The following is a 21616-nucleotide window of genomic DNA, read 5'->3' on the forward strand; positions in this document are numbered from 1 at the left end:
CCCCTGTCCTTTCTGCGGCATGGCAAGGGGAGAGCAGGAGAAGCTGCGTTTCTCCAGAGGGGTTTTTATCGTGCAAAAAATGGCATCACCGCTGCAAAGCTGGGGGACCTCCGGTTTAATGCAGCTCACGAGCTGGACGCATATCCAGGGGATGCCCGACGTGTCCCAGCTCCATTAGAGCTCCGTGCAGAGCTGCAGGAAGGAGCTTCTTTCCCCGGGGTGAAAAGAGGGGAGTGGGTAATTCTGGAGCAGTGAAGGCACAATTCTGCTCTCAGGTGCAGACAAGCAGCTGCGCAGCAGCAGGCAGGTTTGTTCCAGCCCCGTGCATCACCCACTGAGTGCACCCAGCAGAGCCTGGAGTCCCCAGGTCCTCACTGCTGTGATACTTTTGTCACTTCTGAGGTTGACACGGAATAAGAGTACCTGGCAAAAACACATGCCGTTGACCTTATTGATCTTTAGTTTTAATTCTGCATTGGGGGAGCTGGACTGATGAGAAGCAAATGCTGTCCTGGTGGGAGCAGCACAGGGTGCACAGGGATGAACACAAAGCCCAGCAGTGCTACAGGCAACATGGCAGCACACCCAGAGCACCCACACAGCTGTTCCTCCCCCAAATCACATCAAAAAGGAAAGAAAGAAAAAAAGAAAGAAAAAAAAAAAAAATTAATACAGCAGCACATCAAGGCTGCATGTGGGTCCTACTCTGCAGGGCAAACTGAGTGCTTCTAGGAAGCAACTCGATGCAGTGCCCCTACCTTAGCAGCACATTCTCACAACTCTCTGCCGTGCAAAAAAGCAGCCCACTGAAATGCTGACCCTTCCTCGCCTTCCCCACGCTGGTTGCAGCGGCACACGCAGGGCTGGAGGGGCGCTGTGCCGCTCTGTGGGTGTCCCGTCCCACACGGGCAACAGGAACATGTCGGAGAATCTTATGTCCCAGAGTGCTCCCGACCTGGCTTCCCCAAGATAAACATGTTCTGCTGCCAGGAGGGTTGTGAAATGCCATGAGTCAGGGGAAGGTTCAGACAGTGGGAGAAGGACTGCGGGGCAGCTCCCACGTGACACCCTGCACTGCTCAGCCCCACAGCAGCACAACACCCCGCTTTCCCCATAGCTGAACCAGATCCCAGATAGGAGCCCCACCGCCCGCTTCCCAGGGCCACGGCCTTACCTTTGGGTGATGGTTCTGGTTCCCAGGGGCAGCCCTTGGCACGCAGCAGCGTGGGGCTTTGCCAGCTCCCAGCAGGGAATGAGGGGCGAGGTGTCAGTGCCCACTTCCAGGTGCTCCCTATGCCCATCAGTGCTCTCAGCTGCTGCCAGCCCCTGGGCAAAGGGCTGGGGGGTTCTGTCACCAGGCAGGAGCTGCCCCTGCTCCTGCAGCGATGTCCAGCTGCAGCCAGGAGGTGCCCATTGCCTACTTTTACCATGTTTTAGTTTTTAAGTGCAAAGACTCAGCTCAAGTTGCATGGCCCCCAAGATTTTATTGTGCTTTTTGACTGTTCAGGGCTACTTCCTCTTAAAAAGGAAAAAAACAGCAATTTTGCCTTTCATCTTAGAGGAGGTGAGCATGGAACCTTCCTGCTCATCACGATCTCTCTCAGTATTACCAAGTGCTCCTCATGGCAAAACCTGGAACTCATAGAAATGTGAGATGAAAGCAGAGAGCCCCATCACTGCTATTCCACACAGCTCTGTCTGTCCCAAAGGAAAGAAATCACCACATGGAATGCTCTTTAAAGTCCTAGATTTTAATTGCCATAGAAATCCTCTGCAGACAGCAATCTGTGGCATATGAGAAACTATACTATACCCAAACATTTCTTTTCTGGCTTTTACCACATAAAACTATCAGTGATTTTTTTTTTTTAAATGATGTTTTTTTAAATCAACTCCTTTAGTAGAAACCATAACAAGCGATTAACAGGAAATTGCTCATTTTCCAAAAGAACAAATGTTTCTTCTCTCAAAAAGAGCAGAGAAACCACTGGGGATTTCCAAATATATGTACAGGTACCTGGGCACGATGGCCATCACGCACCGGCCGGTTCCCCTCTTGCACACGTTTTCAGCACCGTCACCGTTCACAGAATTCACGGAATTCATTAAGAAATGCGTTCTTTACATCGGAGCATTCTGCAGCACAAGGGGACAGAGAAGAGCCAAGACGCGCTCGCCCTCTCCCGTGGGCTGCTCACAGGCTGTTAAGGCATCACACATGCACAGGAGCTGCTCAGGGGTCTGAGGAAGTCTGCACAGCCAACGTGTGAAGGCATTCACACTCATAGCCGTGTGACTTCCACGTGTTCTCTCTCATCATCTGAGCAAGGAAAGGAGAGCCGTGCCCAGAGCGCGGGGTTCGCACAGCACGGCAGCATGCAACGCGGCGGTCAGGGCTGGGAACACGGCGAGTCCTGCTCTGGGACACCTCCTGTCCCCTGCGTTTGTCAGAGAGTCCAGATGATGTCATTCACAACTGAGTGCCAGTTTTGTGGGCAACGTGGGCTGCATTGGGAGCTTCAGCACACTGCGTGGCTAGCGGGTTGTGGTTTCTGCTCATTTCTGCTGCAACCTAGGAGCAGAAAAGGTTCAGGTCCTGTTCCTGCATCTATGTGGGCTGCTCAGAGGTCCTGGGTCGCTGTGTCAGCAGTGCTCTAGGTCGGTGTGTCAGTGACTTCTGCCTGCCTCAGGGACTTTGGCACGTTCACCACAGTTTGTACAAATCCCTGAGAACTCATCAATGCTTCGATGTGTTACAGCACCGAGACACGGCCTCGGCACGGCTCCAGCCCCATCACGCCTGCTTCTTGCTGTTGCCTGTGCTGTGCAGCATTGCCAGGAACTCCAGGATGAGGTTTGCTGTCTTGCGTGGCCGCTCCACCACCACCGAGTGGCCACAGTTCTCCAGGATGGACACGTGGCAGTCTGGGATGGCATTTGCTAAGATGTCAGCACCAGAAACATCCAGGACCTGGACGTTGGAGAGAAAAGTCACTGCCATAGCACTGGGCTTTACTGGTCATGGCAAAAACCCCATGGGAGATGCCTCTGCAGGCTCAGTCGAGATCATAGAATCATTAAGGTTGGAAAAGGCCTCTAAGACTATCTAGTCCAACCATCAACCCGTCACCCATCACCACCATGCCCACTAAACCTTGTCCCTCAATGCCATATCTGCATGTTTCTTGAACACCTCCAGTGACAGGGACTCCACCACTTCCCTGTTCCAGTGCTTGGCCAATGTTAATCCAACAGCACAGGACACTGCCCACCACGCCTGCCAAAAGGGCTCCTTTGGTGCCTCAAACAGAAACAGACTGCGCAGCAGTGCACTACATGGCACGTTGCATTTGTCAACCCAATAAATGCTGATGCTGAGCATCAAAACAGATGCTGAGCAGGGATGCAGACATGGCCTTTCCAGTGCTGGTGGGGGAGGGCTGAGACCATGCTGTACCATCTCCCCAGGCTCTGCACTGGGTGCCAGCCTATGCCTGCACTTTGTCCCTTCCCCACCCTCCAGATCTTCCTGTTCCTCCCCTTGCAACCACATGGAGCGATGCTTTCTCCTTGCCACCTGCACACAGAAGAGCACATCTCTCCTTGGTTGCCAGCACAACTCTACTGGCAATTTATTCCTCTTATTCCTCTTCCCAGATTATGTCAGACCTGGCAGCACCCAAAAGTCTGAAGCCAAGAGGCAGTCACATACCTGGTCCTGCTTTCCCCAGATGACCTGCGTTGGTGCTTTGATCTTGTTCATGTTCTCATGGAGAGAGTGTCGGGACTTCTCATCCACAATTTCTAAAAACACTGGGGTGAACAGGGAGAGGGTAAGCCTATGGAGAAGGATGCTTTGCATGCAGCCCCGTGACATGGAGAACCAGCTCACAGGGGTGGTGGTGGCATTCAGCACCTCCACCAAACTGCAACAGAGGCATTTTTCAACCCTACCTCTGCATAGGCATCAGTATGCATTGGACCAGCTAGGAGGATGAGGACAAAGCAGCAGCCCCATTGCCTATGCACCCCTAAATCCATCCACCCCACTGCCCTTTGGGCTCTCAACAGGGGGCAGCCTAGGGACACAAGACACTTACATTTTCGGTAGAAATCGTTGTGTGGGATGCGGACATCCACCAGGCCCTGGAGGATCTGCAGGGGAAGAACAGGGACATGCTGGGGGGCTGCACCTCCTATGGGGCCAGCAGTGTGCCTGCCCCACCACCAGCTGGCCCACTGCATGTCTGGCTGTCACATCAGCACTTGGGTAACCAGCATTTCACCAGAAACTATTTCAGCCTTTTGTAATGCTAAACCGCATTTTTCTCCCATGGCTGGCAGGCTGTCTGTTTCAGCCATGACTCTGCTTTTCTTCCTTCTTTTGTTCTTTTGCCAAAAAAATTGGTCTTGGCATGACTTCACATTTTTTCTTATTCTCCAATCTACTCATCCCAGACTTCCTAAGGAAAACCTGGCTAAATAGCGAGCTCCTTGCCAAGTTCCTCTCACCTCACAATGCCGTGATTAACATTTCCATAGCTTCTGCTAAAAAAGCAACAAACAGTTCCCCTCCAGGCCAGACAATAGCCTTCTTTATTTATTTAGTGCTTCCTGACAGCCATATTTATTGAGAAACACTTCTGTTTCACGGCCTGCTGCTGGAACTCTTGAGCCTCACGCAGGGTTATTCCAGCCGGCACTGGCAGAGGGCAGCAGGGAGGCGCACAGGGAAGTTGTCAGCAGGCAGATCCGGGCCGCCCCAAAATCCCGCCCCTGGTTCCTCACCTGCTGTGGCACCTTGAAGCGAACGTAGGAGCAGAGCTTCAGCATGTCGGCCATCTCCTCGGGTGTGGAGGGAATCAATGGGATCCTGTCGGTGCGCTCGGACTCCTTCAGCTCCTGGAGCATCTTGACAAACTTGCTCTCGGTGAAGCTCGGCAACCCTGGGGCAAAGAAGCAGCAGTGAGCACAGCGCAACGCAACACAGCCCCCAGGAGAAGCCCCCTGTCCTGCATGGGCTTCTGCACCCATCTGCCCGAGGCTTTAGCTCCAGCTGGGCAAACTGCAAAGCTCTGGAGAACACCGATCAGGGCAGGGCTTTTAATTCCTACCGTGAGCTCTGTGCCTTGCCAGAGAATTTCAGACTATGTATATGAACTGTTTCAACAAATTTTGTACTATGTGATGTGCGAGGACACTTTAGCACCAGCACTACTGAAGGTTCTTGCAGCAGCTCCTGCTCACTCTCCTCCATGTTCTGCCTGCCCCATGTTACTCACCTGCAGGACAAATCAGAGTCAGGCTGCACACATCCTCTGGGTACTGCGCGGCATAAACCCCAGCAACATTCCCACCCATGGAGGTGCCGACGAGGTGGAAGGGCCTCTTGTTAAGCTTGATGCACTCCACAAACTGCACAGGAGCAGAAGGAGCATTGTTAGGGCAGAGGAAGCAAAGGTGTGGTGTCCTTAGAGAAATTCACCCCAAAACCATGAGGCCAGTGGACTGACCCAGCAGCCTGGGCACAACTGGGGAGGGAGTAGGGCCACGCAGGTACCAGCATCCCTTACATCCCTCATGCAGCAGGAGTGGCAGCGAAGCACCAAGAAACTTTACCTGGTGGATCCTCTTTGCTTGTCCCATAATGGAGTAATCGTCCGAGGCTGAGCGTGTTGTGCCCTCGTGCCCAGGCAAGTCAACGCACACCAAGTGCAGGTTCTTGGGGAGGAACTGCCAAAAGAAAATGGGGTGATCATACCAATAGGAAGGCAGATTTGCACTCATAGGGATGAAAAGGTTCCAATGAATAACAACCACAGAGCAGAGGGCATTCCTAGCACGTTATAATGATTATCATAGCCCTTATGCCCCCACACCACCCTTGAGCCCCAGACTATTGACTCACTAAACAGCTACAAGAAAACTGGAGTCCCACCTTGACTATGGACAGCCACATGTCTTTGTGGCCTGAGAAGCCATGTAGCATCAGGATAGATGGCCGGTACCCAGGTCTTCCTCTATAGGAATAACAAAACTGATAGCTGTCGTCATAGTTTATGTATTTGACCTGCATGCCCAGGGCTCGACGCCAGTACCTGGAAACAAGGAGAAAATAACTCCAGGAGCAAGACCAGGGCACAGCGGGACCCTTTTCCCATATGCCACCTCAACGGCCTTTGAAAATGTGTTCAGATACACACACCAGCACTCTGTTGGTGACTGTCCCCTGCCCAGAAGATACCAGCCTGACCCCACAGAAAACTATTCCTCAGGAAGCAGACAGCTCCCACCAGAGCAGGCCTGCAACTGGCTAAAGATGCTGCAGTAAAACTACCAGCCAGAGGGGACCTGGGCAGAGATTATCTGTGACACTTTGGACAGATGCTGTGTGCATGCAGTCAAAGGCCATGGAGTAGGTACGGTTTGTCTGCATTTCCCCTACAGTCAAAAGTCAGAACAACTGCTGGGATCCTCCTGCAGCCAAGGTGCTTCCAAATACCTCCATACACAATGTCAGAATTTACTTGAGACACAGAATCAAGGTCACCAACACATGCTGGGCTGTCCTAGCTCTCTGCCCACTCAAAGCTTATGCATAGCTCAATCCTCTTTTACCATAATCCCTTTTTTGAGGGAGTTAGTGGGACTTAAGCGATATCATGGCCGCATGTGGGTCCTACAAGGAGAGGCGAATTTCTCCCTGAATAAGTGTCTTAAGAGTGCTCGCCTCAAAGGCACTGGTGTAAACTGCTGATGGGCAAGTTGATAACATTTTTAGCAACTGATCCTGATGGATCAATTCAGCAGAAGACAAAATAATCTGTGCAAAGCTGAACTGATCTCCCGCAAGGTGTTAACAGGATCAGCAGCCACAGTTAAACCACTTAACCCGTGGGCAGCAGCAGCTGACCCTGCTGGGCTGGCCCCAAGTACCCCTCAGCCCCTGTGGACACTAACAGAGAAGCATGATTGGTCTTCCAGGTCCTTGTGCTGTGACATCTCAGTGATGGTGAGGAGGGAAATGAGCGATGGGAGAAGGGAGGGGTGTCCGGGGATGTGCCACCACCTTTCTGCTCTCATTCAGCTCATAATTCACAGCCCTGAAGGACATTGCGGCGGGCTCTTCTCTGTCTCCCCCCCAACACCACAAGGTGACGCTTTGCCCCGTGATGCCCAGCAGGGAGCTGCTGTTGGGTTGGTTTGCATTACCTCAACCCTCCCACCAGCTCCCAGATGCTTTGATCAGAGGGTTGCTATTATATACTCCATCAGAAGGACAGATTTAATCATGCTGTGTGGCTGAGCGGCAGGGCGGGATAACATCCTTCACTTACAAGAGGTCACTTTGGTGGGGAACACCCCTGAGCCAGGCTGTGGGAGCCACCATCTGCCACCAGCACGTGATAGCAGCCATGTGGGAGGCCAGTGAGATGCTGCCCAGCTCCCTGCAGGAGCTTTCCTCTGCTACAAGCCCAGAAATGAAAGCTGACAGCATGTTTATTGCTAATTTCCAGGGACAAATGGGATGAAGGACATAGCGCTGGCCTGCTGCTATCAGGAAGGACAGGATGCACGTAGCTAAGGAAAACCCCCCCTACACGCACAAGAGAGGAAGAGAATGGGGAGAGTCCTTTCTGTAACTGCCAACACAAGGACAGCCCCTGCCCTGGAAGCTGAGCCCTATTTTCAGAGGGGAGCACTCACCAGTAGTAGATGCGGATGAGCGCAGAGGGCCACAGCAGGAAGGAGGCCACAAAGGCCAGGATGGGGATGGCCAGGGTGCCGCCAGCGATGACGAACATGTTGAGCACATCGAGGTCCATGCTGCTCCTCCGGCCTGGCCCTACCTGGGTGCATTGAGGGATCAGGGGTTAAACACCAGAAACTAGACAAGGCTAAATGAAATCTTGGCAGCCAGGAGAAGAGGAAAATGGCAGGGTGCAAGGCACAGGACAGCAATCAGGAGGGCAATAAAGTTTAAAGCTCAGTATGACTAATTATTACAATGTTCTCTACGATGCAGATCCTTAAGGGCAATAAGCTCCAGGTGGGCACAGACCAAGGCACAGTGATGCAGGCAGCTCCCAGCCAGCCCAGCTGGTGCGATGCCCACCCATGAGGTGCTCATGGCCCTGCAGCTCACAAGCAGGCCCCACGCAGGCCCTGCCTGTTCCCAAATCCCCAGCACACAGCTGCTGACCTAGAATCCACAGCCTGAGCCCAGCTCCAGGCTCATTACTGCTCTGCACAGGCGCTGACTAATCAAGGGAGCAGAGCCTATTAGTGATCTTGGGAAGGGAAGGAAGGAACCTGGCAGGGTGCTCTTTGGCCACCAGCCCTTATCCAAGACATATTCATCCCTGTTCCTGATATGGCACCAAAACATCCCCGTACTCCAAATGCCCAGGAGCCATTTTGTGCTTGCTGCATTTCTCTGGATCCAGCACACCTCCCAAACAGCTTCCATCAACGTCCCCCCAGGTATCACCAGGACAAGTGCCCACAGCCCTTTCTGCTCTCCCAGCTGCCCGCAGCAAAGATCTATTTTTCTCATTAAGGGATTAAACCCTGCCACAGACAGCCTTTAATTCCTGCTGCTCACCATGCTCACCTATGTCACGCCCCTTTCCTCAACACTAGCTCTTTTGTCACACTTGGTTATAAAACAAAACACTTCCAGTGCCTGGTGTCCTCTCACCCATGTCTCCTCCTGCCCCAAATTTCCCCATGTCAGCACATGCAGATGTATTTCTGCTTCCTTTAGCAGCCAGGCTGGCATGCTGTGCTGTGAAACAGGAACCAAAGCACCGCGGCGATATCCTCTCCCACACTGATGCTGCAATACTGAATCACATTACAAACACATGCTGTATGTGACCAAGATGAAGAGTTCACAAAAAGTCCACAGCAAAATCCAGCTTCCCACCTTCCCCAGGGAAAAAAAGGAGTAACTGTAATTCAAGGAATGCAGGAGATGTTTGCACCAGATTCCTCCTTAGCAGAGCCAAACATCAGCTACTTCCTCAAGCCTGAATGACACAGTTTTTCATTTCATTTCATTGTCATTTTGCAGGAAGATCTTTGCTCCCTGTGCTCCCTGCCTATAAACAAGTCCTTGGAGCAGCAGCAACACCTCAGCAGGGCTGCACAGCCCAACACACCTGCCAGCAGGTTCGGCTGTGCTGCTAAGACAGGGAAGAAATGAAGCACAGAGCGCAGGCACTACAGCCCATGAGGAAGACAAGTGAGCAGCAAGGACAGCACAGGATGCAGTGGGATGGAGCCACTGCCTCAGCTCATCTGCCTTCACCGCTCCTGGAAAGCAAAGCAAAAAGGGAAGAGGCATTCAAAGCCTGGCTTACTCTCTAGAGATCACCTCCTCCTCCTCCTCCTCTCGGCACAGGTCCTGCTTGCTGTGGCTCGCTGTTGAAAGAGGAAAACAAGGTTAGGATCACTCTGCTGCTTTCCTTCTCCTTGCTGACCTGCAGCAAGGGAAGCAGCGAGTTGGAGATATTTAAGGCACCAGCTCCCCTTCCAAACTCATCATTGATGACTTCTGACTAACCTCTCCCCTGCTTGTATAAATGCAGAACTTTGTTCAACGTTGTGCCAGCAGGGCACTCATTCCAAGTGGGATCAAAGTGTGCACTACAGGTGCAGATAATGGGAAAAGCAAGCGTGGCCCCAGGCACCCCAGTGTCATGGAGGGTTGCCTGGGAGCCCTTGGCTGCCTGCTGGAGGGACAGCTCAGGCTGAACAGTGAAAGTAAATGGGAACAGCCAGGAGCCTTGTGACTGCCACCTATTACTCAGCACGAAGCTGCAAGGGTTGTTGCAAACAGCGCAAAGCAAGGCTCCTGCCCTCATCAATTAACTCACAAACATCCATTAGGCAAGTCCGATAAATGCCTTGTGATGATGACAGCAGTAAGGCTGTGTAGCTGGCAGGGCATGGGATGCTGAACCAGGAACACCGGTTTGGCCTCTGCGTCCCATGGCTGCTGGGAGAGGGCTGGGAGACAGCCCAGAGCTGGGGTCCAGGCAGCCCAAGCAGGCACTGACATGTGCCAGAGAGGCCAGGAGATGGGAGGGGGCTGCAGAGTGCTGCAAGGACAATATGTCAAAGAGTCCCCAGAGCCACAGGCCAAAGGGACAAGTGGCTGATAGCCAGGTTGGAATCCTCATTAATATTTGTTCTCTTCCAAGCTTATTGGGGCACCCCAGGGAGGCCGGAGAAGATCCAGAGATGCAGCCCAAGTATACATGGCGATTTTTTTTTTTCCAAACCTCATGCAAGATGCAGCAGGAGCAGCAGCACACAGCAGTGTGTGGGACCAGAAACCTACATTTAGCTCAAAAACAAAACCCAAGCCCACGGATGTGAAAGCAGCTCACATCGTTTCCCAGGGAGACGGTGAGGCTTTGCACTGAGCAGCGCCTCTCATAGAGCAGCTTCTGAGGATGCTGCAGCAGGCACGGGGCGAGCCCCTGCGATGGGATGTGCACTGGCAGGGCTGCAGGAGGTGCAGGGGAACAGGGGGGTCTATGGCCACAAAGCCCTTAATGCACCAGCTGAGAAGCGATGCTGCCTGCAGCTGTGTGCACGGCTCCTCAAGGGAGCATTTTCACACCAAGAAATCCCCAGTGCACTCCGTTCTGCTCATCAGGTGTGTCAAAACTCAAGTAGAAAGGTTATGGGTCTGTGCCGGGCAGGGCTGGGCAGGCAGGGCTGCCTCCTGCACACCGCTCCCTGCGCCCACGGCTCCCTGTTTCTCCCCAGCAGCCCAACAGATTGTACATCTCCGAACATCCAAATGCAAAGAAACACTTTTAAGCATACTCTAATTGTTGCATGAAAGCGATTTTAAGATCCCACAGCAAAACCAGGGGGCTCCATTGGGCTTCAGCAGCACAAACAGAGCCCCCAGGAGTCCCAGCTCATGGTGTAAGGAGAACCGGCGCCATGCAAATAAACATCTCCCTCACAACCGCCTCCCCTGCCATCCCCAACAGCCAGAAAAACACTACTGACTGTCATCAATGACATAACTAACATTACGATTCCTCAGACGTATGTTTCACGGGGTGACCTTTCAGACACCAGTCGCAGCGAAGTAATAATTTAAGATCTATTTGCATTTGGACGATCTCTGTCCGTCAGCCAGCTCTCTGTCTTAATCCAGTCTCCGAAAGGCTGGAAGTAGGAAATGTGCCCTTTAACCTTCATTTATTTATAGACGGCAGAAATGAGATCATTATTTCTACAGCGCCGGTTCACAAAACACCCATCTCTGACCCACTTGCAGCTGCACAGCACGGCCTGGGGCCACGAGCCAGACCCCACCGCCACGCCACCCCCACCCCAATGCAGATGTCACGAGTGCACCCGGCCTCAGCCCCCTCCAGAGGACGGGCTCGAGGTGCTGAGGCCACCCCCACCCTCTCCCCTCATCCATATATCCCTCCCCAAAACCTGCTCCTGCAAAATGACGGCATCCTTCAGATAGCACAGCAGCATCACCGCTCTCCTCCTCTTTGTGCCCCGATTTTATCTTTTAAATTGGAAGGAAAATTAACGACAGTTTTTAAGCGTATCTTTACAAATTACTCCTTGCGTTCCGCTAAGGCCTTTCAGTCTCCTCCTCCCTCCATCCATTTCAGGGCCCGCGGGGCAGCGGTTCGGTATCCGGGTACACCCCTCCGGTGCCCCTCGGCCCCAGCACTGCCCCCCGCAGCTCCTCGCCCCCGTCGCTTACCGGACCGGGCCGAGCGGCGATGGCAGCGCCGAGAGAAACGCGGCGGCTCCGTTGCGCCCGCCTCCCCGCGCCGGTACCGGGAAGGATCCGCGGGGGCGCAGCGGAGCGCACGGGCGGTGATGGAAGGGGCGGTGCGAAGGGAGCTGCAGTGGGGGTGAAATGGGAGGTGGGAGGAGGTTGAAAAGGGGTGCAAGGAGGGGAGGGGAGTGGGGTGGAAAGGGGGCGGGAAGGGGCTCAGAGGGGATGGAATGGGGTTGTGCGGTGGGGGGGGGGGAAATAGGAGATGTAGTGGGGCTTCGGTGAGATTGTAAGGAGGGACGTGACAGGGGTGTAATGGGACTTCATCTGAGGTGTAATAGGGCTGCAGAAGGAGTACAAGGGAGGGATGCAATAGGGGTACAAAGGGAGGATACAGCAGAGCTGCAGTAAGGGTGCAAGTGGGGCATGCAATAGGGCTGCAGTGGGGATACAACAGGGGAGAAAGCTGGGGACATAGTGGGGCTTCCATGGGGGTACAAGGTACACCAATGGGGGTGTGCAAGGGGGATGCAACAAGAAGGTGGTGGGGTTAAAACAGGCTGCAAAGGGGCTGCAAGGTGGGTGCATGGGATGGGGCTGCAGCAGGTAGGATACAGTAGGGTGCACTGGGGATGTAAGGGAGCATAGAGAAAAAATATAATTGGGATATTTTATGTATAAAGGGGATGCAGCAGTGAAAGGAAGGTGATGCAACAAGGCTTAAGAGAGGATGTGGTATGGCTGCATTAGAAATATACAAGGATGGGTGCAACTGTGATTACATCGGGGTGAAGAGGGGAGTGCTGCACCTGAAACAGATTGCACAGCCCTCTTGCACCAGGAGAAAATGTAGTTAAATTGGAAATAACATAATCTCCTGAATGAATATGAGTAAATTGCAATGAATCCTCACCATATCTGTGCTATGGAAAAGCACGTCCCTTTGGCCTGACTGGCTGTGAGAGCTGCAAGAGGTGCTGTGCAAAGGGCTTTACAGGTCGGGGTTTCTGGCAGTAACACCAAGTGTTTGATAACATGAGCTGCCAGAAGACATTCATGAGAGCACTCACAGGTGAGTTAAGCAGTCAACCCAGCTGTGCCAGTAAGTGTCATAAACCAAACCTGTGTTTGCTAATAGGGCTGATGATGCTTTGGGTAGGTTTTGTAGAGCTTTCATCTAAAGGGATTCCCAGCAAAGTTAGACTGAGCAAAGAGCTTTGGCTAAGGTGCCCTAAGCAGAACACGAGGCATTCCACACTTTTCTAAGCACTGTTTGTGGCCCTGTTTGTTTGCACAGCCCTCCTGTGCCAGGCGCAGGGCTGGGAGCAGCCCAGGACATATCTTGTGGGACATGTGCAGATGTGAGCAATGCAACAGGCGTCAGTACAGATCACCCAGAAGGAACACCCTGTGATGAACCACCACGCTTAGAGCAGGGAAGCCAGAGCAGAGTGGGTTTGTGTTGAACCATGGTGTGAGATAACTGAGGAGCTCCCACATCCCGTGCTAATCTGCTCTGCAATCCTAACATCAATGCGTGGCCATGGCCCAGGGAAAGACGTCACTGAGTGCCTGCTTCAGTCGCAATGAGAAAAGGGAGATCTTTGGCCTCCCTGAGCCACCACTTGGGGATGGGCACAGCATGGGGACGCAGCCTTAGTCCTCAGAAAGGGGGCAGAAAGACCGTCACAAACTGCCTTGTTTCCCATAGGAATGTGAAAACTCTGCTGTACCCAGGCCAGGAGAGCCAAGGCTTTGGCTTCCCCAAGCTGGAGGGCAGCGTTGCTTCACCAGACCAAAAGCTTCCATGCTATTTCCCACCACTGGGTCACGCAGAGAGCAAGGTGAGGTGATTCGCACCCACAAGTGGCAGCACGCCGCTCTGCCACCATGAATCACCATGCTGGGGTGACAGCCCCATCTGTTCCCACTCCTGGTGCAACGCTATGAGCAGCCTGGGGCAGCAGATGCCCCTGGCACATTCAGGCCAACTGCAAGGAGCACATTGCCCTGTGGCACACGGCCAGCAGCCAGCTGCTGGGATTACGGTCCCTGCTCAGCCCCAGGGCAGCTCCCAGCACAGCCCCAGGCAGTCGCCCCTGTGCACTTCCCATTGCACAACCTGGGAGTGCAGCCACAAACAGCTCCTGGCTTCTGAAATGTTACCCAGCGAGAATTCCCATTGCCTATTAGCAGCTTTGAATAATATTTTTTTAACTCTGCTCAAAGGCCTTGCATGCATTATGCGTGTTGTAATTATATCCTTCAGTGCTAACAATTGCTGTGCGCTAATTGTCACAAAAGCTTGGTGATTTGGTGGCTGGAATGCCTTTATGGACCTGTAGTTCTAAAGTAATCAGCGTGTGCCATGTGCTTCCTTTCATTTCATAGAATCACAGAATGGCTTAGGTTGGAGGAGACAATGTACTTCAGGTGGGGCTTCACGAGGGCAGAGTACAGGGGGCAGTCCGCTCCATTATCCTGCTGACACACCTCTGTTGATGCAGCCTAGAGGACCACGGTGCTTTCTGGGCTGCAAGAGCACACTGCTGGCTCATGTACAGCTTTTTGTCTCCGAGAACCCCCAAGTCATTCACATGGCTGCTCTCAAGGAGTTCTCACAGCCTGTACTCCTATCTGGGATTGCCTCAACTCAGATACAACACTTTGGACTTCACCTTGTTAAACCTACTTAGATTCTCATGTGCTTACTCTTCAAGTGTGTCCAGGTTCCTCTGGATGGCATCCTTCCCTTCTGTCCTCCCTTCTGTTCGGTCAGCTGCACCCCTCAGCTTGGTGTCATCAGCAAACTTGCTGAGGATACACTTGATCCCACTGTCTACATCATTATTAGAGATGAGGAAGAGCTCTGGTCCCTAGGCAACCCCTGGGGGACACCACTTGTGACTGAACTCTACCTGGACATAAAGCCACTGACAACAACTCTGGCTACAATCATCCAAACAATTCTTTATCCACCAAATAGTCCAGCCTTTGAATCCGCTTTTCTTCAATTTAGAGATAAGAATGTGATGTGGGACCATGTCAGAGGCTTTGCAGAAGTCCAGGTAGATGCAATCAGTTGCCCTTCTTTTGTCCACCAGTGCTGTCTCTCCATCACAGAAGGCCAACAGACGGGTCATGCACGATCTGTCCTTGGTGAAGCCATGCTGGATGTCTCGGATAACTTCTTAATCTCACACGTGAAAGACGAGCACCCCAAGTTTTGCACCTCAGCTATGTAGCCTTGCTCAAGGCAGGGCTGCAAACATGGGCTTTGTATTGACAAGACTCTACTGATTCCAAACATGTACCCTTTGTCCTGCACACCGCCTTTTTACCTCCAAGTAACTCCAAATAACCTCAGGGTGATGTGAGGACAACTGCTGTTGGAGCCTCCCTTCCCAAATGGCCATGTTTGGTCATATTTGTAGCCTGGTTTCAAACTTCAGCAGCCTGAGCACTTTGTCATTTATTAACCTGAAACTCCAAGATAGGACAAATAAACAGTGTCGGATGGCTGTCCAAGTCTGCCAGAGCCCAAAGGTCCTTGTGTGTGCCTGGTACCACCCTGACCAGCAGCAGGCATGCGGTCATGCTGCCCTGCCTCATTCTGCCCCACAGCCTGTGCAGCAGCCATCATTTTCAGTGGTGCCCCACTTGGCAGCCAGGCAGCAGTGAGAGGGATTACCAGGGATCAGGTTCAGGAAGCTTGGGTTCACAAAAGGCAGATCCTGCTTGACCAACCTCATCTCCTTCTATGACCAGGCGACCCACCTGGTGGATAAGGGAAAGGCTGTTGGCATGGTCTGCTTGGACTTCAACAAAGCCTCTGACTGTCCCACATTATTCTCCTGGAGAAGCTGACAGCCCATGGCTTGGACAGATGTGCTCTTTGTTGGGTAAAGAACTGGCTGGAGAGCCAGGCCTAGAGAGTGGTGGTGAATGGAGCTACATCCAGCTGGCGGTGGGTCACAAGTGGTGCTCCCCAGGGATTGGTACTGGGGCCCGTCCTGTTTGTTATCTCTACTGATGATCTGGGTGAGGGGATTGAGTAAGTTTGCAGATGACACCAAGATGGGGAGAACTGACAATCTGCCTGGGGGTAGGAAGGCCCTGCAGAGGACCAAAACATGATGAATTACCGGGCTGAAGCCAATGTTGAACAATGAAGTTCAACAAGACCAAGTGCTGGGTCCTGCATTCGAGTCACAACTCCACGCAGTGCTACAGGTTTGGTCCGGAGTGGCTGGAAAGCTGCGTGGATGAAAAGGACCTGGGGGTGTTGATGGTCAACACTCGGCTGAACATGGCCAGCAGTGTGCCCAGGTGGCATCAGCAATAGTGCAGCCAGAGGGAGCGGGAGGCAATCATCCCTGTACTCAGTTCTGGTGAAGCTGCACCTCCGGTGCTGTGCTCAGTTTTGAGCACCTTGCTATGAGAAAGACATGGAGGCCCTGGAGTACGTCTGGAGAAGGGTAATGAAGCTGTTGAGGAGTCTGGAGCACAAGTCTTATGAGGAGTAGCTGAGGGATCTAGGATTGTTCAGTCTGGAGAACAGGGCAAGGTGATCTTAGAGGTCTTTTCCAATCTTAATGATTCTATGACTCTATGACAGGAAGCGGCCCAGCCAGCGGGTGGAGGATTGCTCCAGACATCCTGTGCCCCTACTTTGCCACAGGGCACATGCAGACACATGATAAGGGACACATCCTGCCTTGCCTATTCCTCAGAATCTTCCTAAGAGGGGAGGAGGATGGAGAGCCAAGCATTGCTCCAGAAATTGCAGAACTCCAGTATCTACATGGTGTTGCTGTGAGCCCAGAGCCTCACCACCGACACCTCTAGCCAGAGAATGGACTTTGTGGATGGGCTTTATGGGGTGACTGGAGAACAGCCTGCAGTTGTTGCTCGGAGGCAAAAACAAAGGAAAAACCAGCCTGCAGCAAAGCAGAAGGTGTGCCCATGGCTGGCATGGGGGATGCCACAGCCACGCATGGCAGGGATGGGTGGGGATGTGCCCAGCCCAGCAGCCAGCACCTCCTGTGCTCTTGTGCAACAACAGGACAGCCAGAGCTGCACCACCTCTGCATACAATGTGGTACAAAGGGTAGAAGAAGGAGATAAAGCAGTGCAGGGAGGAGCTGGATCCCCAGCAAGGCTGTCTCATGTTACTGCCTTCATGAGATGGGAACTGAGTCAGCCTGACATAGAAGCTGCCCTTGAGCAGAGAGGGAGGGCATGGAGCTCAGGGCTACAGCCCCCAGGGCCCTGCAGCAAACATTTGCTTTTAGACACTGAGATGGTAAGCGTATGGAAAGGCCCTTTTCTTCCAGATCTTGTCCTGCCCACGTGCAGGGTGTGCCACTGCCTTTTACCAGACCCTTGGTGCCCACCATCAGTGCCCATCAGCCCCCCTCCAGCACCCCCTGCTCCCAGGCTCTTTGCCTCTCTCTGTGGGTCTGGCAGAGCCATGGCCCCTCCTGGGCACAGCACTTGGCTCAGAAAAGTGAGCCGTCCTCAGAGCAGCGTCAGCGTCCCACAACTTCTTTGGAAGATGGAAGTGAGGGAAAGGAGGAAATGGCAATTCCTGTTCTTGATTGACACAGCTGAGCATTCTGACCTCTCAGCTGGCCGCAGAGGGACGAATGCACAAACACATCTGCACATATTAATAGGCACGCTCGCAGCTGCTCATTTTGTCTAAGTCTCCAAGATGTTGTTCTTGGTCTTGTTTTCTCTCCTCTGTTTCAACCCATCTCTGAGCCTGAGGATCTGCTCCTTCAACGTGAGGTCTTTTGGAGCAGCCAAAATAGCCAGAGCCGAGGTGCTGGATGCTGTGGTGAAGGTACGTCTGTGGCTGGGTGGGACAGATGTGGAGCTCAGCGTGGGCTTCTCATCTGTATTATCTTGTGCTTCATCCCTGTGTTCAGACTTGAACTTCAAGTAGAAGAATGAGTAAATAATTGAAACAATTCATGCTGTTAAAGTGAGAATCAAGGCTGCAGTGGAATCAAGGGCACTTACAGTGCTTTCAGCTTGTGTGAGAGTACAGCGCAGACAGCACTCGCTGTTTCCTTTGGAATTTGTATTAGGAACAGATGAAAACCTTTCTGCACAGTAAAAGCAGCTTTTGCTTGGAACCCACAGAGCTTTGCTTTGTGATATGCTATTTACCTTGCTTAAGTGCTAATTATTCTGAAATGTTCTAGCCTAATTAAATGTATTCTCAAGTTAGCAGAGTATCATCTTGGGGAGCAGCACGGAACTGCAAAGCCTGATTGTTAATTTCTTTAGACAAAGCCTCACCATCTTGCTGGCTCTGTGGAGCTGAAGATAACTTGGTTTAAGACGGAAGGAGCCGCGCTCGGGCATCGCAGCTCAGCAGTGCCATCCACAACACAGCAGCAGGGATGTGGGGCAGCACGCTGTGCCACGCTGCAGCTCTGGGGCTGCTGCTGCTCTTTGTGCTGCGATCCCTTCCGTGAAAGCAGCTGTTCTGCACTGCGGAGAGGCCAGACCCGCACTTCTGGACTGGCCGTACTGCAGTCAGAACTATGAGTGGGATAAATACAGGAGGGGCAGCGTATTTACAGTTGCAGGGGCAGAAAGGGTTTTGTTTTCCCCTCAAATGTCACCCACAAGATTTGAAGAGAAACAAAACCAGCCCACGCCGCCCCTTCTCTGCGGAGCTGAAACCGCTCTGCTCCCAGTTCCCTCTCCCAGCGCTGAAAGGAGAAGGGCTTTGCTCGCACTGCTGCCCACGGCTGGGGCCCTTCCACCAGCTGCACAGCAGCAGCCACTTCTTTCCCACTCCTCCCTAACGCCCCCAAACACACCCAAGCACAGGCTTGCCTCTTCTCTTTCCCATTGCAGATCGTCTCTCGCTGTGACATCATGCTGCTGATGGAGATAAAGGAGAACAAGAACAGGACGTGTCCCCTGCTTGTACAGCAGCTGGCTGGGTAAGGTGGTGTGTCGTGTAAGGGCAGGAGGCTGCTGGGGCAGGCAGGCAGCCCTGTGGCACACAATCTGCTTTTGCCATGGCCTGGGCTGGGTGTTTCTAAAGACAACAAATCTTGCAGGAGTTCAGTTACTGGGAAGGAGGCTCGGCCTGTGCTCAGCTCTGCTCCTCCGTGCTGCAGGGACAGTGGTGGGGAGAGAGCTGGGCTGGGCAGGGCAAAGCCGGCTCCAGGCTAATGCAGGGGATGCGTTTTTGGAGAAGTGTGGTCAGTGTATCCCCCTTTCACGTTGGGGAATTCACTAAGCAGCCCCTCTCCTTCCAGCCAGACGAAAGGAAAAAGGGAGGAGTACAGCTGTGTGGTCAGCGGGCGGCTGGGCAGGAAGAGCTACAAGGAGCAGTACGCCTTCCTCTACAGGTAAGGTGGGTGGCATCCCCTTCCAGCACATCACCCTGTGGGGTCAGGATGCACAGCAGGGCTGGGGCAGCTGCTCTGAGTGTCACAGCACAGCCATCACCAGTGGGATCTCCACCGTTCTGTTGCAGGAGAGACCTGGTGTCAGTGAAACAAACCTACCAGTACCCCGACACCCAGCCTGGGGACGAGGACGCCTTCTCCCGAGAGCCCTTTGTCGTTTGGTTCCAGTCACCAAAAACCGGTGAGATGCTCTCAGCAACACGTCGTCCTTCCATTGCACTGCCCACACTTCAGCAGCCCGGGCCTCATGGCTGTGCCTGTGCTGGCAGCAGGGCTGGGGCAGGTGCCAGCAGCACAGCATATCCCACGTCCTCAGCCCAGTCTCAGCTGTTTCTTCTTTAGGAAACCTGTCTTCCCAACCAGTCTGTTTTTCTTTGTGATTCATTGCATGTTTAACCTTTTGTTGTTGTTGTTGTTGTTGTTATTTTGTTTTGTTTTTTGTCTTGTTTTTAAGCTGTCAAAGAGTTTGCTATAGTCCCTCTGCACACTGCGCCGGAGATGGCAGTACGGGAGATTGATGAGCTCTATGATGTGTATTTAGACATAAAGCAGCACTGGGACACCAAGGTTGGTCACCTTGGGGACTATGGAGGTTCCTGCTGGTCTCATTTTGAAGAGCCATCCTCATAAGTGCCTTTGAACCCCCTTCTGCCTTGCAGAACTTTATCTTCATGGGGGACTTCAACGCGGGGTGCAGCTACGTTCCACGGAAGCACTGGAAGAACATCCGCCTGAGAACGAGCTCGGAGTTTGCCTGGCTCATCAGTGACACGAATGACACAACAGTCAGGAGGAGCACCAGCTGCCCCTATGACAGGTTCCCAGCCTAACCTTCCCCTGCTTGTAACACCTCATGGCAAAGCAGCACACAGAATGGTGCTAAAGGCACACATCCTTCAGAGCTGCTGTGGAATCCTCCCGGTGTCAGGGAGTGCTGCAGCCACATGTGCATGGGGCTGCCTTGGCCACTGTTCTTGCTCTTGTGTTCCTAATCTGAAGGCCGAGGTATTTGGGTGTCTCACTGCCAAGGGAGGTGACGAGCTGGCGGTGGCAGGATGCTGAAAGCATCCCCCAGCCACCCATGTGTAGGATGCACCATTTGTGGCTGTGACCGTGTGGAGGGCATCGACTCATCGCAGCCCTTACCAGCACCCCGTTCCCTTTCCTGCAGGATCGTGGTCAGTGGGGAGCAGCTCAGCCAGGCCGTCGTGCCACACTCCGCTAACATCTTTGATTTCCAGATGGCTTTTCAGATGAGTGAGGAGCAGGTAGGCACAGCCCATCCCATGTGGCGGGGCTCCCCCCAGCACCAGACCCTTGGCCAAAGCAGGGCCAGCAGTGCCCAGCCTTGCAGCAGGAGATGCACATGTGCAGAGCTGCACCCACCCAGAGCAGAGCGGTGCATCCCCTCCCCTCCCCACCACCCCATCCCCATCTCCCGCAGGCTCTGGGGGTGAGCGACCACTTCCCGGTGGAGTTTGAGCTGGAGGCACGCGGCGGCTTTTTCGACTGGATAAAATCCAAGTTCTCAAAGAAGGGGAGAACAAGAAAGAACCTCCATTCGGGCTCATGAGCATGCCAGGTCCGCTCGCACAGCGAGAACACAAGGATGCCAGTGGGTCTTACAGCTGAGCAGTGCTGACGTGCTCACAGCCAGTGCAGTATTTAGCAGGAAAACAAAGATTTTGTCACACTTCAAACGTTTTGGGTCCAAAGGTGAATGGAACCTTCTTGATTGTAAGCTCAGTGCAAATAAATCAGCTAGAAGCAGCGTGCTGAGCGTCCTGCACTGCTCACAAACGTGAAGCGGTAACACAGACAAAAGGCTTCACACCGTGCCTGTAGCACACAGAGGGGCTCTGCATCTCCCTGTGGGCGGCTGAAAATTCGGCAGTAAACCAGACATCATTGAATATTGTTTATTTAACCTCATGGTGCAGGGATCTGCTTTCTCAGATCACTATATTTAGTGCGTGCCTTGTCACAGGGAACACACCAGCAATGTGCAAATAATCCAGAGGTTCAAAAAGGTGAATATTCACCTGAATGCACGCCCCTTGTTTTATCTGCTGGCAAACAGATACTCCTGTGGGGGAGGAAACAGTTCAGCCTTTGTGCAAAGGGTCTGTCTGGGGAGAGAGAAAATAAATCTGGAGCAGATCGTGCCAATGGGGGACAGCGAGCGCCCCGATTTTCAGCAGCAATTAATCTGAAAGCGATACAGCGTTTCAAAAGCTGCCTTGATTAATGCTCCAGCCGAGGCAATAGGAAAGAAAGAGCCCTGATTTAGAACAAATATTTACATTGGGATTTTTATGGAAATGTCACTGTCTGGCTGACAGCAGCAATGTTTCATGAGAAGGCTGAAATCAACCTGGGCCTCCGGCCCCGCATCTCAGCG

General features: G+C 52.9%; 2 protein-coding genes across 4 annotated transcripts; one reads left to right on the forward strand and one right to left on the reverse strand.

Moving 5' to 3' along the window:
- Positions 1–1730: 1730 nt before the first annotated feature.
- On the reverse strand, positions 1731–11840 carry ABHD6 (abhydrolase domain containing 6, acylglycerol lipase). Of its 3 annotated transcripts, none has more exons than XM_042880465.1 (10): positions 11759–11840; positions 9366–9426; positions 7708–7850; positions 5939–6098; positions 5620–5733; positions 5283–5415; positions 4789–4946; positions 4101–4155; positions 3713–3813; positions 1731–2971 (listed from the first exon to the last, which is right to left on the reverse strand). In XM_042880465.1, exons 3-10 carry the CDS (start codon positions 7824–7826, stop codon positions 2795–2797), a joined length of 1017 nt encoding a protein of 338 aa, XP_042736399.1. In that variant the 5' UTR covers positions 7827–7850; positions 9366–9426; positions 11759–11840; the 3' UTR covers positions 1731–2794. The 3 variants fall into 3 exon arrangements, with proteins under 3 accessions (XP_042736399.1, XP_042736402.1, XP_042736401.1); XM_042880468.1 differs by lacking the exon at positions 11759–11840 and adding an exon at positions 11604–11652; XM_042880467.1 differs by lacking the exon at positions 11759–11840 and adding an exon at positions 11057–11315.
- Positions 11841–16381: 4541 nt separating this feature from the next.
- On the forward strand, positions 16382–20985 carry DNASE1L3 (deoxyribonuclease 1 like 3). The gene is made up of 8 exons (XM_042880524.1): positions 16382–17624; positions 18653–18741; positions 19063–19155; positions 19284–19396; positions 19670–19782; positions 19875–20032; positions 20387–20483; positions 20660–20985. Exons 1-8 carry the CDS (start codon positions 17493–17495, stop codon positions 20786–20788), a joined length of 924 nt encoding a protein of 307 aa, XP_042736458.1. The 5' UTR covers positions 16382–17492; the 3' UTR covers positions 20789–20985.
- Positions 20986–21616: the final 631 nt, after the last annotated feature.

Source organism: Lagopus leucura, unplaced genomic scaffold, assembly GCF_019238085.1.
Source record: "Lagopus leucura isolate 7727_CA_CO unplaced genomic scaffold, USGS_WTPT01 Super-Scaffold_100026, whole genome shotgun sequence".
NCBI lineage: Eukaryota > Metazoa > Chordata > Aves > Galliformes > Phasianidae > Lagopus > Lagopus leucura.

Coding starts and splice junctions, on each gene's coding strand:
- DNASE1L3 (XM_042880524.1), top strand. CDS start 17,493: ATGTTGTTCTTGGTCTTGTTTTCTCTCCTCTGTTTCAACCCATCTCTG. Junction 19,397..19,669: donor GTTCCAGTCACCAAAAACCG/GTGAGATGCTCT, acceptor CTTGTTTTTAAG/CTGTCAAAGAGTTTGCTATA. Junction 20,484..20,659: donor TTCAGATGAGTGAGGAGCAG/GTAGGCACAGCC, acceptor CATCTCCCGCAG/GCTCTGGGGGTGAGCGACCA.
- ABHD6 (XM_042880465.1), bottom strand. CDS start 7,826: ATGGACCTCGATGTGCTCAACATGTTCGTCATCGCTGGCGGCACCCTG. Junction 3,814..4,100: donor CAACGATTTCTACCGAAAAT/GTAAGTGTCTTG, acceptor TGTTCACCCCAG/TGTTTTTAGAAATTGTGGAT. Junction 2,972..3,712: donor TCTGGGGAAAGCAGGACCAG/GTATGTGACTGC, acceptor TCCAACGTCCAG/GTCCTGGATGTTTCTGGTGC.